The sequence below is a fragment of the Malurus melanocephalus genome, unplaced genomic scaffold, assembly GCF_030028575.1.
Source record: "Malurus melanocephalus ecotype Western Australia unplaced genomic scaffold, MMel_1.1 scaffold_130, whole genome shotgun sequence".
NCBI classification, from domain to species: domain Eukaryota; kingdom Metazoa; phylum Chordata; class Aves; order Passeriformes; family Maluridae; genus Malurus; species Malurus melanocephalus.
The window spans coordinates 1,250,135-1,265,777 of NW_026623362.1; the positions used below are offsets into that span (position 1 = coordinate 1,250,135).

Sequence of the window (15,643 nt, forward strand, 5' to 3'; positions counted from 1 at the left end):
GATTTGAAAGATCCTGCMGTTTCCTAGGCTTTCTTGCAATTCCAGTGGGCTTTGCTTCTGGGATTTCCAGGTGCAGCTAAATGTAAAATSTTCCTGGTAGGATTAAGTGGATCTTCATAGTTTGCATAGTACAAGRTAATATCTTTCCATGTCACACAAAAATTAATTGTGCCCTCAGGTGTTTTTTGAGTGACCATCATATTTGTATATTATCATCATTTTAGTTCTGAATATAAGAACAGGATATTTTTCTGGGGTTACTCTCAGTTTTTTTCATTTCTAACTTGAAACTTACGGAAAATGTCAGATTTTGGAAAAAAAAGATTAAAAGCTTTTAAATTCTTCTTCAAGCACAGCTTTCCACAGAATTAGGTTTGCATCCTCTCTGCTGCAAACAAATTCATTTGGCAAGGTACATCCTGTCATTTGTTTAGAAATTGTGCAAGGAATTGTTTAAAAATATCAAGAGTTGCCCATACTGCCTGTGTAGGTTCTGGCCTTTTGTTTACAAAGAAATGACAATGCTTGACTCTTTATCAGGTATTATTTCCCATTTTAATCACATTTGTCATTTTCAGTTTTAACAATGTGTTCATAYAGGGTTATGGATAAAAGTAGAAAGCATATAAACATTAATATACATCTTTCAGTGCTTTTCCCTTTTTTAGTTTAGTAGCATATATTAGAGCGAAATAATGCTTCTTYTTTTTACTTTTTTAACCCAGAGGCCCTGAGAAATTGAAATGTACTGACAAGCCTAAAGGACATGAAGAATCCTCTTTTTAACATAATTCTAGGTGAAAGTCCAACCTTTATAATCAAAAATATTATACTGATGTTAATCCAAGTGTGTTTTAATAATGGACAAAAGCCCTCTCTAAATACCTACAGCTGTGTGTTACTTACATTCCAAAGAGGAGCTCCAATCAATGGAAATCTCTATTTATGTCTCTAAATGCTGTATGAAGAGTGCCAGTTTCAGGAATCACTTGCTATTGTTTAGAGCATATTTTATTCTTTCATGAGACTAAAAGACCTCTGTCATTAAAAACTGAGTGCAAACACATTGGACACTTTAATCATCAGAATAGAATCTCATTATTGCCATGTGTGGTAGTATCAAGCTGCTGTAAATTTGGAGGGAAAAGGTATTTTCCTGTGTGTATGTGTGATTGCAAGTTATTGCCATGGTGGTGCAGATAACAAACATTATACAGGAACCTGGATTAATRTGCAGACCATAATGGGGAAAGCAATAAAGAACAGCAGTAATAATTTCATGCTAACACATCATTTTGGATTCTTCTCAGTCAGTTCTTCCTCAGTACACATGAACTTCCAGCTTCAAAAGTTCACAACAGAAGTAATTTCTAGAATAAATGAGAAACTCTTTAATACTCCTGAAAAGTTTTGAAAAACTTTTGCTCTGCAGTTCAATAAAWTTTTTCTGTACTAAAAGTTGCAGAGGGGTATTTAATTCAAGTTATTGTGGATGAGTTATATGGCTTTTTTAAAGGAAGTTATGCACTACTGGTAAGTAACCTCTCTGAGGGCTGTGCCTCACTCACTAATACCTGGATCTAAGATAATCAGTATAGTCTGACTGGATTTCCAAACTGTAAGGTCCCTCCCCAAAGGAAAATTATACTGATTTGAGAGGGACAGTCTTGTAAGTTGACTTGTGAAAAGAATTTAAAAAAAAAAAAAAAGGGGGGATAAATGGTCAGTGGAGAGATGTCACTGAATAATCTGGTCTGTACTAGTCAAGACAGTAACAAGTGATCTAGACAAGGGAGTAAAGAGGGATGTGACAAAGCTGGAGTTGGTGGCAATACTGTGTTCCTCTAAAGTAGTAACAGAGTAGTAGTAAAGTAGTAAAGAAATCACTTAGTAGTAGTAGTAAAGAAAAGGAGCAAGGAATTGCAGAAAGACCTTGTGATATTGACTGCACAGGCTGTGAGTTGAAAAGGAAAACTGAATTTTGATTAATACAAAGTAAAACATAAGATGGAAAAGAAGTGATTGAGAGAGAACCTGGAGGAGACAACTTACTTACTCATCAATGAACACAGGTGTCTTGACATTCTTTTTCTGTTTCAAACCTGTTGTTGCTACCATTACAACCTCCATACCAGAACTGGCCACAAGAATTGCCATTCCTGTCATAATACCATTTTACCACGTAGTCCCAACAATCTCCTGGTTTCATTGGTTCCAAACACTTTGGATCTGAAAGTACACCAGTAAAAGTAAACTTGGACTCCGGGGATAAGTAAAGTTATCTTAGAAGAGCTTCCTTCAGTTAGAAAATCATCCCCTTTTTTTTCTTTCTGTGCCTGGCCAAGTTCCATTTCCAYTAATGACTTATCTGAACAGACCTAAAAAAATACAGTATCAGTTGGAAATAAATATTTGCCTAAATCCTGATGCAAGAATCAACCTTCTATTTAAATACCCAAGAATGCAGTTGGTACACAAGAGTATCATCTGAGTCTGAAAATCTGACTCTGACTGTGAATGATGTCTGTAGACAGAGCACACAGAAAAACAAAAAGTAGCAGAATCTAAACTATGTTGGAGGAAGGAATGGGGTTTGCTCATTTATTTTATTTTTATTTTTTTTTTTTGGTACAGACTACCTACCCAGCATGTGAGGACAGTATTTATTACTCACTTTTTTGTGTTGCTGCTCCCTGTGTTTGTAACACAGCTGGCTGGTGATCTTCAGTAGCAGTTCCACCAAAGAAAGGATTGACAGCTGGACTCAGGGGTCTGATTTCAGATGTGTTATAAACGGGGGGAAGGATCGATTCTCTGTGAGCAGATCTGGCCACTGTGAGGTCCTGAGCTGATGGAGGAGGCTCAGTGTATCTGGACCGTGGTGAACTGTGCTGCAAAAGGAGTCAAAATCTTAAAATTCTGTCTGAGCTCAGATGTTATAAGAAAAAAAAAAACAAAAAAACAAACAGAATTGTGCAGGAAAAATTTGCTAAACAATGTGTGAAAAAATACCACAAACAGCAGGTTGGTTTGGATTTTCTTCTAGTGGTTACTCAGTATGAAACAATAGTTTTCTGACACTGAGAGCGTAATGAAAAGGCAAAGTAATTCARTTTAGTCACTAAGCTGAATTCATTCAATTTAAGCAAAATTCCAATCACCATTTAGTCTCTAATATAAATAAAACAAAAAATGGAAGGAATTTTTGGGTAAATCAGTGCTGCTTAACATCTAGTACAYTCATTAGGCAGGATCTGGCATTTTCAGTCTGTCCTATTTCTAGCTAACAACCGGCTGCTAATCATTAGAATTTTAGAATTTWTCTTGTTAGAAGTGTTAAGGAGTCAACTCTGCTCTTCGAATTGTAACTATTATATTAAAAATTGCCTCTCCAATGTTTTAGTATATTCAAGAAGATTTACAAGGTTTTTCGTACAGGATAGTACAAATAACTGTTTTAATCAGACAATGATTACTTACTGAGAAGAAAAAGGAAATTGATAATATTAGGTATCTTCCCATTTACAGGCCACTACTGACAAAGTCAGTTTAAGAAAACTCTTCAGAGTCAAAACTCTGAAAATTGAAATCTAGCTGAAATGTAAAGGTGTAGACAATTCATCCAATCCCTGAATTTTGCATTTCTTATCTAAKTTTACAAAAAGACTGTGTTTATTTATGATAGTAATTCAACAGTTTGAAGRTTTAGCTATAACCACAGCCAGCCAGAATCAAATGCGTGATTATCTAATCCTATCTGATATATCTAAGAACCTATCTAAGAATCCTTTCTGGTTCTTGTCATGTGCTTTATAAAGTCAGCATCTTATCTAGGTTTAGATTTATTTTTCTTAATGATACAGAGTAACAAAACTGACCCACAGTGTCACACAGATCTGTCTAGAGGCATTAAAAGCCCAAAACCTAAATCATTCACACTTTCCAAAGGGGCTCTTATTGTCAGAAATTAACCTGAATTTTGAAAGCAAACTATTTAATTATGAGTGATATTATATAAACAATAGTACAAGGAGTAATAGCAGATAATGCATTGACTCCTCCACAGTAAATCACAGTAATATTTAATTAATTCTAATCTAATTTAATTAACTCTAATCAATTCAATTAATATTTAAATACCAGTATAATGGTCTGCTATATCCATTCTACTCAGCTACCGAAGTTTATACATCAAATGTTTCAACCAGGTTATCTAACTGTTTATAAGGACAAGCAAAGCCCAATTTTTATCATCAACTGCTTTAGGTAAAGCAATAAAAATGCCCTACAGAGTTGACAAATACCCTAACCTAATACTTGGACAATAGCTGAAAAATACCAGAGACCTAATAAGGGAACTAAGGTGATTCACATCCGCAGAAAATATTATCTATTGCATTAAAACTCTCCCCGTCCTGTCCCTCTGTGCAGCAGCACTGTTTTGGAGGGCAGAACCTACAGCAGGTCAGGAGAATTTTAAAGCTGGAGAACAAAGAGTAACATAAATGAGGAGTCCTAGAAGTACARCCCGATGTGGGAAGTGAAACACCACCAAAGGCTCAATAACTTGGAAATGTGGCTGGGAAAAATCTGCAAAGTGTGTGACCACGACAAGAAACATTGTACTAACAATAAGCTTGCACATAAATAAATGTGCACCTGCCTCAGCAGAAATGTAAGAGTTTTTAAACTTACTTCTCAGGTAAGACCTGCAAAAAATGAGGACTGTTGGCCTTTATTGCAACCAAGAGGCATTATTACCCCATTTCTTTTGTAAACATTTGTTCTCAACAAGTAAGTTCATTCTAACTCTAAAAGTTTTTTTCAAATAMTTTGATCTAGTCAAATGACATATTATTTGCATATTAAAAGAWAAGTGAATGATGAAATAAAGATGGTAAAATATTTGAATTAAAATAAAGACACATATTTTTAAAACATTTGATAACTCTTGCTTCTTTACTCACTGGGTAACCAATTCCTTCTGTAGGAAGCATATTAGTCTCTGAAGTGGTCATTTTAGGTAACTGGCTATTAGCATCTTCCCTGGCAATTTCAGATTCCAGAYTTGGAGATGGAGATAAAATATTGTAATTTCTGGTGTAGACTGCAGACTCATTCTCACAGATTTTTGTGATCAGTTTATTTTCAAGAGCTGAAAAGATAAATGTAATTATGACATTTTTGAAGAGTCATCTAAAGAAGTCACAATGATTCAGCATGAGCTTTTAATGCAGCATTAACCCTAGACCTTTAATCACAGTGACTTGTGAAATAACATCTTTTGCAGTGATCTCAAAATGCAAATGATAACTAAAAAAGTAACACAGTCTCTGAATTATTTTATTTTAATGCCATGTTGTTCTTTTAAGAAGAAACAGATAAATATACCAAATACTTCTAGGATGCAAAAGTCATAGCCAAGAAGAAGAAAAACAGTGAGAAAAATGAGAGTAAAGGAAAGAAAGTGTTTACATGTAAGAAAGAAAAAACTGGGGAATAGTTTTCTACTTATTTGCAAAAAAAAAAAAAAAAAAAAAAAAAAAAAAAAACCCTAAAAAAACTAGCAGTGACTGGGAATATTTTAATGTTAAGGCAGAGCCCTAAACTTAATCCATTTGAACCAGAACATTATCTTGGATTCTTCTCAATACCTTAAATCCAGACTTCATTCACAATCYCAACATAGCAAAATAAATTTATGCTTAGGAAAACTATAGGCTGGTCTACAGTTAGTCCAGATYAATGTGCTTCTATTTCATGGGTCTTTCTCGATTTCCTCTGGATTTTCTCCTGATTTCAGAGAATTTTTTCAAGCCACATGCATTGAAACATACAATGTCTATCACATCCCATTCCACTGTGTGTGGCTCCACCACTTCTTCCCCAGAATCAGGATGAAAACACAGGTTTCCCTATGGCTTTCACAAAAAAAACCCTAAAAAATTAAAGAGTGCTTGTGAGCGAGAGTAGGGGATTCTGACACTGACAAGAGTCAAAAAAAAGAGAGATAGAGAGTCCAAGATGTTACATAAAGATGGAAGGGAATGGGCAAGAATGGTTTCTAGGATGAAACCATGGGCAAGCACAAAAGGAATGTGAAGGAAGGCTGATGGAATCGTTCACAAAAGAGGAGTATCCCAAAGAAAACCAGGGCTAAGGAAACTGATGTTCATTGTGGTTTATTGTTCCTGCAAAGGTCTCATTTGGCCACAGATAATGAAAAACAAGACCGAGCTGCATCCAAAAGAGAAATATAAATGGCCACTCAGCAAGCTGCCTTGTCCGGCCATGGGAGAGGCCAAACTCCCCTACATGCTTACTTCAAGTTTCCTCTTAATGAAATAGCTTCTCTTACCTGAAAGCGTKATGAAGTCATCTATCTGATAAACATGTTCTTCATCAGGGTCTGTTGCRATGAGCTGCATTTCTTTCAGGAAATCATCAAAATGGGGATCAGTCCTTTGAACAATCCCAATGACAAATATCTCAATACCTGCAGCATGCGCCTCTCTTACGACAGTATCCAGTTGGATTTTATCACGACTGTCCGCCTGTCCATCTGTTATCACCAGAGCCACCTTCCTCACCACCGGGCGCGCTGCCTGGAACAAGTGAAGGGCTTCTTGGATAGCAGAGGCTGTGTATGTGCCCTCTCCTAAGTAGGGCATCTTGTCAACTGCTGATTTCAGGTGTTCTTTGCTTGTGTATTGCTTCAGAGAAGACACCAAATCCACTCTGTGGCTGAAGTTGATAATGCCAATGCGGGTTGTAGCGTGGTTGGCYGAAACCTTGTCAATGAATGTTTTCATAAAGGTTTTGATAATGTTGAAGTTATCTGGTCCAACGCTTTCTGAACTGTCAATGACAAATACTAGTTCCAGTGGTGTTACTCTACATTTGATACCACAACCTAGAAGAATAACCATTTCAGACATTTTGTGAGAAACCACCTTCAAAAAATGAATTGAACGCATGCATGTCAGTATGATTTACAATCAGTTAAAACTCAGTTAATGAATTAATTTCTAGTTACTGGCACTGATCAACAGAAACAGAACTGGACCGAATTACTATAGGAATAGCTCTGACAACATAGTGAGCACCATTTTTATATCAATGGGATCTGAACACACAAACATGCAGAGGAAAAATACATTCAGTCAATATAAATTCACTGTGGTTTATTAGAACTACTTCTGTTCCATGCTGGAATGCTTACCACATATTTCATTGATAAGTCTGATAACATCTTCTCTCTGAAAAAGAGCATTAATTCATTGTRTGTTCTAGTGTTAAGAATGCTGAAATATGTATTAATTTGCAAAAATGCCAGCAAAGAAATATCTCAAAAACAGTCTTGTGTAAGATCACATAACCTTTAAATATTTTCCCCAGGTAAACTACTGCTGTTTCAAATAGCTCATTTATGTACTTACCGAGAGACCAGGTTCACCTTTTCTTCCCCCAATTCCCTGAAAACATTTAGAGTGAAATAATTAACAAAAACAAAATTTGCCTAGTTTCTACTGTGTAAATGTAAATAACATGAAAATGTGTTTTACCTTTGGCCCAGGAGGTCCTGRGTCTCCAATCTCTCCTTTGGCACCTTTGGTCCCTGGATCACCTTTATCTCCATAGTCTCCCTAATTTAAAACAACTGCATTAAACACAGCCATAGTTCTARTTTTGATTGTCAGAGCTGGAGGGAAGGTTCAATGAGCTTTTAAGATAAATTTTCTGGCATTCTTGGGGTTTATTTTAAATTAATGGTCTGTCTTTTGTGAATTATAAGGAGAATATGTGAAAACAGGCTCTCAGAGAAAGCAAATGGGCAGTAAAAGCATCTGTAAGAACTTTCTATGAAAACTTGCCTTAGTTCTGGAGTGAGAGTAAAGATATCWATATGCAAAAGTCAAGAATATATAATATCTACTGTTCTTTGATTTTCTTGAACTCTAAAACAATGTTTATGCAGGACCTCTGCTAATTTAGATTTGACAGAGAGATATAAATGCCTCAGATCAGCTGATGTGCTGAAACTCACACCAGCACTGCATAAAAGCCAACTGAAAAACGGAGTTTTCAAAGAACAAAGGAAGAGGTATGCCTGGACTGTTACATCCACTGGAAAMTACAATSTTTCACATTTAGAAGCAGTTCTGCACTCTTTCCCCCAACTGACAGACCTTTTGATTTCCAAAAAATGAGGGGGTTTAACATGAGASAGTTTTCACACAATGCAAGTATAAAACATACTGTAAATAAGATTCAAGCTCCAAATTTGACATTTTTTCAAGAAGAAGATTGTGCAGGATATTTTTTTTGCTTCTCTCTGGAAATTTTAAAGCTTATGCATTTATCTAGATTACTGTCCATTTTGATATTATTCCCCATTATTACCCAGCCAATGGAATCACACAGGTAACTCCTGTGTTATTGCCTTCACTGTGTTGATTGCTAATAGTTTTAAAGAACCCTTATGACCCCATTTCTGATCTTATTTAAACTGATATACATCTGAAAATTGTACATAGCACCTSCACAGCATTAAGAAACCAGTTCCAACTCAGTAAGCTCTTGGAAGACAGCTCTTACCCTATTTCACAAAATCATAATAGCCAGCAAAGGATATTACTTTCCATTACCTGTCCATGAATTGAATCAAACCTCATCAAAGATGATGCCACCATTAATAATAATGGGAAAACAAACATTATTTGCTGACTGTGGTGGTGTTGCTACTTTCTTACACTTAAATACATGAAAACCTGATCTCTTTCGTACATATATGAAATTCATGCTGAACTAAACCATTCCTTTTCATGTGTGACAAGTCTGCTATATCAACAGCAAACAGAAAAGCAAGTATTTGGAGAGATTTGCATTGAGTCACAGAGATTAGTCAATATACAGGATGAACATGAAGATCAGTGAAAATATTGCAGTTATTATACTATGCATTTGGCATGTGAGACAAAATAGAATTAGGAGGCAGAAATTTTAATCTGTGTGAAAGAAAAAATATTCACTGTTGCATAAAAGCTCCCAGGCTGTTAGATGTGAATAGCTAAGTGYAGGAAATTATCACAATTTTTATAACAAACAGAAAGTTTTTCAGTAAGGAGTGATTCAAGCTTGGGCTTCAGTCACTGTTGAAAAAAAYAAGTCAAACAAAACAAAGCCCTTAAGAGACATTCATCATAAGGCTATTCCTTTTCTTGTCAAAGCCTGGCAAATAAAAGGACATTTTGTAATACCTGAAAAATATCAAAACTAACTAAATACATTATTTGAATAATTTAGAATTATTCTCCTGCTAACAGGTATGACCTCATTCRAGATCCTACTTTGTCACAGACTTCAAAGCTGACAATGAGTTTGTAGGTACTTACCYTGCTAGCTATACAAAGTAATGTCTTTGCCTTCTGTTTCTCTTCAAAGACCTGTTACACCAAATAACCAACAAAGGAAAAACCTCCACCCTTTTTTTGTTTTTACCACAAACCTAGGATTTACCTTTTGTCCAGGAAGGCCACTTCCTATTGATCCCTTTGGTCCAGGAAAACCTTTATTTCCTTTTTCTCCCTGAACAGAATATAGAACTTCATTTTAACTGAAAATTAAGGTAAAATCTATGCTGTGTCTATTCACTTTAGAGCACTCTGCATCATAGAGAAAGCCAAATATTTGTACCATGGGATGAAGCACACAATTTTCACTACAAAAGTGTCTGAGACTGGAGAAATAAGCAATTGGCTATGATTCAGAACATACATTATAAACAATATAATGAAGAATTTATTCATGATTAATTAAATGAAAATTCATCACTCTGCTAAAAGAGATGAAAGGCAAATGGGATGCACAAGGCAATTTATTTTSCTCTGTCACAGAAACTCACAGTGACTATTTATTCTAATTTCCCTTAAGACACTTTYAAGCAGGATTGTGCTTCTTGGGCCCTCACCTAGGTATTAATGCAAATAGCTTTTATACACAGTGAAACATTGTGCCAGCTTGTTTCAAGGTTTGTTCAGCACTGGGACCGACTGTCCTTCCCACCTGGGTCATCACACAGCTTCCCAGTTATAACACCTCTGCAGGTCTGCAGAGCACWTACATATGGACCAAAGCCAGGATATGCTGTGTATTCCAGTGGTCCTTCACTAGCAATAAATGTCAGACCCAACAAAACCACAGATTTATTGCTGCCATTTGTTACTGCCCCTCTGACATTGTTARGATGGTGTTCAGGCAATGAAAACTGAATGAGACTTACTGTTCTGTGTAAATTCATGCCCATACAGCTGACATTTCTCATAAGCACACATTTGAGTTTCATCCTTTAAAACAYCAACTGCAGAACCAAATCCTGCTTTCTCTACTTCTGCAATCAATCAACATTTGAAGGATTTATCATAGATTCTATAACAGTACTTTTAGTAAAACCCAAGAAGTGTGCTGTATTAATTTAATAATATTTATGGTTTTGCCAGTTCAATCCATGTACATAATTAAATTCAAACTTGACCACCAGCATTACTATAAAAAAAAAAAAGTAGTATGCAGGTAAAACTGCAAACCCTTGAATCTCTGACCCTAATATCCTGCTATATTATGGGTCAATAATCAGTCTTCTATGTAAAAATGTTCTTCTATGTAAAATTTTTATTCTATGAACTGAGTGCATATCTGAGAATGTCTAGACTGTGGTTTTGAAAGGGAACCAAGCATARAAAAAGAAGACCTATGAATATAGCTATCAACTTAAAGTAACTKGAAAACCAACTCATTTTTGGCATTCTGTTCTTACCATATGCAGACKGAGATCTTTCTCTATATATTAAAAAATACTTGGAGTGATATTGATAGTTCAAATGCAGGAATAGAGTTGCTTTAATCTAATGAAGAGTGGCCGAAAAGAATGAAATTTGATGTGTGAAGAGATAGAAGGACAAAATAGACAAAAGATCAACAGACATTAGTGTGGAGGAAACTGGTATTGCCAGAGGAAGACAAAAGTTTACGGAATTTATAAAATTAAAAAAAAAAATGTTGCTCAGAAATAAGCTGTTCCTAAGAGTTATACAAAAATAATCATGATTTTAAAAAGCAATTGCTAAGGGAAGAAAACAGAAATGGCAAGAGCCATCATACCTACACAACCCCTGGAATGCTACAGGAACAASAGCAGCTGAGTTTGATCCACCATATCATTACAGTTTTGTTTTCAAACCCAAAGACAATTTCATAACCAAGACACATTACTTTCTGACACCCCTAAATTCCACATCCTTGCATTAGAAACACGCCTTTGTTTGACACTGTGTCAGTGAACTGCGTTCTTCCACTGGAAAACTTCCATACTGAAACCGAGTTCTCTGCACTTGTAAAATATGCTTTAAATATTTATACATAGCAGTGCCAACATAATGTCCTGATATACACCTGTGTGCATCTAAACATATATCTAGAGAGAAAAGGAAAAAGAGAGATGTGGGCTGGRAGAGAGAGGGGGAGAGARACAAACGKKTACATGSGCACAATGAGTATATTTTGTATAACCCTTATCTTTTACAGGAAAAGAAAAAATATATTGCAATCTGTATATTTTTAATGTATCATGAGATTGCTGAAACAAATCATGATTTGATTGCTGAAACATTTTTGTCCAGAATGGCAATTGAACTTTTATAAATAACTGAATACCTGTAGAATTAACAAAGACATATCCCAAATATTAGATTTTGGAAAAACAGCAGAAATTGTAATTAAAKACAGAGAGGAAAGAGTGTTCCTATACCATAAAGCCATACAGAGACAGAAAAACTTTTTCTGGTTTTCACAAGAATAAAGTAAAGATTCAGAAATCAAAGGAAGTAGAGAAAAGAAAATAAGCAGTGTTTTATGTCCTCACATGAAAATATGTATTAGCTTTGTGATTACCGATAACAATTAATACAGAGCCAAATTGCAAACAGATCAGAAACAAAGGTCTAGACAGTCATGATTCTTAACCTTGTAGAGATCTCTGTCTAAGRAAGTCTGGAAACAAGATAAATCAGAACCCACAAAAGGGAATTATACAATAAGTGAAAAAGAAAGAACATAACAAAGTATGACTTTATGCTATGAAACACTTTGTAGTAGAAAAAAAAAAAGGAACAGTCCTCTGCAGAATAAAAACAAAAATGATGGAACACAAATATAAAAAATGGAAGACATTGAAGATKTAATCAAAGTAAGTCCTGAACAAAATAAATTCTGAAGGACTCTGTGCTTTTCTGGTAAAACTTGTCTGAAGTAATTGCACAATGAACCAAAGAAAGATTCTCCTCTGAATCATTTTGCAAACAACAYACATTTTTATAATTTTTTTGTTACAGAATGTCAATGTTTTCCAATGAAGACCTGTTTGCCACTGAATTCCCTGGTGCCTTTGGTATCTACAGCCAACAATCACAGCATAGAGAGGCACCTTTTGCAACCAAACTAAAACATTGCCCCTTTTACTGAATTGCTGGTGGCTTGACGATGTAAGAGTTGGAGACCTGACCACAATACTCTTGATCCAGTGAAATATTCAGTCAAATGCTCAATTGCACACAGATTTAAGGGAAACAAGAGAAACTTGGGTTGTTCTCCACTAGAGCCTCCAGGTTTAATATTTTTTTCCACACATCTATGACAAGGCAATTTAACAGCTGAGTGCTCAGAATATGTTGATGTGTTTGTGTTTCTCCTTTTAAGGAGAGAAGTTGTGGCTGGAGTTGGGTRAGTAAAAACCCAACTAAGAGTATGTGGGAGACTGCCTGATTTCATTTATATTCCTACATAAATGTTGAAATTAATGTTGACACAGTAGATCTCTGTTACTGCCTTTTACAAGTGCAACCCACAGAAAACCAAGGATCTAAGTAAATCAATAAGATGCAGCAGAGATAAGCTTTTTTTCTCCAGGTTAAATATATTTTGAATGACAAGAACAATAGGAGAGCAATTGGGTGCAAACAATATTGAAAACTCAGCAGATAAAGTAAATATTGCATAGCTTAAGAAATTTAAGTGTAAAATTAATATTTGCAGGTGTTCACTGATTCAGTGACAAAGTCAGAAAAAGACAATAAATCTCTCTAAGAAACAACTTTAGAAGAAACTGAGCAGATACCACRTTAACCTGGATTACCTTTTCTCCTTGTATGCCGATGCCAGGGGGGCCAGGTGGACCAGGCAAGCCTTTACGTCCCATAATACCCTGTAAGAGTCAATGAGGCCAAAAAAAAAGGATTAGGAGGTAAAATCCTGGTGGCACTRAGGAAATAATCCCAAAGTCACTGCAAGCAAAAAAGTAAAACCATGTCAGACTCTAGTTCTGAATCTTCTTTGGTTTATGGTTTTTCATTSTGGGTCTTAGCAATTATCCTTGGCAAATTCTCAGGAAAGCAAAGGAACAATTAAGCTGAAAATAATTAAAGAATAAAAWTTACTCATGACACAGTGTCATATTTTCCTCATTTTTCCCCGCACAGAAGACAACAGAAACCACATTTACAGAACAGCTTCACACAATCACTCCACAAAAGGGATGCACAACAGTAGAGGCACAAAGGACCAGAGCAATAAAACCAAGTAAGTAAATCTGCCAGGCATGTTAGTGAGATCTTGGACACCATGAGCATATGCCAAGCCCCTGTGRTGCCTCTGGGAGCACCAGTCATGCAGAAAATYRTAAGTGGGATGGGAAGAGAGAAAAKGCTGATTTGTATCAASACASTCAAAGTGAGGYAAAACCCTTGTGCTTTGCAAGCAGGCTAATCAAACATTTCAAAGTGACAAAGTGAAGTATATCCCTTYGATTACATCAAAATTAAATGATTAATTTTCCATTTTYCCCCTTYATTTTTAGTTGAAAAAGTTTTCAAAATTTAATTAAGCTTCATAAAAGTTTCTGTCGGTTTCAGGTTGGACTTTTGGTTACTGTCTTATTATAAATAATCCCTGTGTTCAAATACAGTAAATGGAAATCATTCAGTGGTATGCATAGATTCTTCATATGTTGAATATTTAGGCAGAAGTACAAGAAAAACTGATCATCATGGAATAGAAATTTATAGTTCTAAATTTTAAATTTCAAGATATTAGTGATGTTCGAAAAGTCATCATTCTCATCTGTGCAGATAAAAAATTTGCCACAAGCTTTCACAAAATCTCTTATGAAAAACACTGTGTATATATATATATATATATATATATATATATATAYATWWATATATATATATATACTTGTAAGAAGGAATTCTCACAAAACATTCTGCCAAATAGCTTATCTCAAGAACTAGATCATAGAATAGCTTATCTCAAGAACTAGATCACAGAATCTTAGAATTGCTTGGGTTGAAGGGATCTCATTCCAGCTCACCTGCCATGGGCAGGGACACCTTCCACAGGCCGTGTTTCTCAGAGCTGCATCCARCCTGGCCTTGGACACTTCCAGGGATGGGGCAGCCACAGCTTCTCTGGGCAGCCTGTTCCAGTGCCTCACCACCCTCACAGTAAAGAATATTCTTCTAATATTGAATCGAAACCTGCCCTCTTTCAGTTTGAAGCCGTTCCCCCTTGRACTAAGCCACTTTGAGCTCATCAGAAATACTGCCTGTTCCCAGGAACTAGGAAGAGACTACTGAGCTCCAGTTTTTTAACAAACAGCCTTGCAAATTTATCTTTCTTGCCTGAATAACAACCCAAGTGGAATAATATTTTTGTTACAGAGCCCTCAAAGAAAGTTAGAGATTCAAATTGTGGCCAGGATGAAAAATCTCTATGACAAAGGCCTGTTCTCTTATGACCCCATAAACAGCGGTCCAAGGTGAGAGCCCTTCCAGCTCTCGATTCCCAGAGGATRAGGAGATAATGTGTRTGTCTCAAACACTAACAGTCAGTGTTGTGGAGCCAAGGACTGTTGGTAACAACAGACAAAAATTGTTGGTAATAAGCAAGGGCTATTGGCATTAATACACTGTGAGAAAGGGTGGGTCATCTCAACCACAAAGCCTTCTCTTTGCCAKGCTGAACAATCCCAATTCTCTCAGCCTTTCCTCATAGGAGAGGGACTACATACAGATCCTYACCCTTGAAAACAAAATATTGTTTCCCCACAGAGAACACATTTTTCATTCTCAAAGGCTTTGTGGAAAGAGCACATAGTGTCACACATTTGTAGCATTTTGACATTCAGTCCAAACTTTTTTTTTTTTTCAAACAGGCTGGTGACAATGTGATTTACCAAGGTACTGAAATTGCTGCAGCTTTCAGAAAGCAAGGGAAAATTAGACACATCCTGAAAAAAGTATTCACACCCTGTCACTCATTGCGTACCTGGAGCTGGCAATAGCAGTATTTCTTCATTCTGATATTAGTTTATACAAAATGGCAGTGCAGAGTTCTGTTACTCTCTGCTATTATGCAAAAAGTTACAAAGTGTATCTATCTTTAAATTAAAGGAAAGTGGAGAAATATACACAATGTTTCTCCTCATTCCCTCTGTAAAAATAATTGCTGGATAAGGCAAGTACTGAATTTCTTATCAGTATGTCTTTTTTGAATCATAAATCACTTTAGTGGAGGGAGGAAAAAATTGCCC

At 35.8% G+C, this 15,643-nt stretch overlaps 1 protein-coding gene across 1 annotated transcript in view; it reads right to left on the reverse strand.

Moving 5' to 3' along the window:
* Positions 1-647: 647 nt before the first annotated feature.
* COL28A1 (collagen type XXVIII alpha 1 chain) overlaps positions 648-15,643 on the reverse strand; it is a 54,055-nt gene continuing 39,059 nt past the window's right edge. Inside the window, exons 26-35 of the mRNA XM_057370700.1 lie at positions 13,190-13,258; positions 9,520-9,588; positions 7,566-7,646; positions 7,440-7,475; positions 7,223-7,259; positions 6,359-6,913; positions 4,968-5,155; positions 2,675-2,891; positions 2,057-2,229; positions 648-1,370 (exon numbers count right to left, since the gene is read on the reverse strand). Of these exons, the coding sequence (XP_057226683.1) occupies positions 2,060-2,229; positions 2,675-2,891; positions 4,968-5,155; positions 6,359-6,913; positions 7,223-7,259; positions 7,440-7,475; positions 7,566-7,646; positions 9,520-9,588; positions 13,190-13,258 (1,422 nt within the window). The 3' untranslated portion in view covers positions 648-1,370; positions 2,057-2,059. The remainder of the gene's footprint in view (positions 1,371-2,056; positions 2,230-2,674; positions 2,892-4,967; positions 5,156-6,358; positions 6,914-7,222; positions 7,260-7,439; positions 7,476-7,565; positions 7,647-9,519; positions 9,589-13,189; positions 13,259-15,643) is intronic.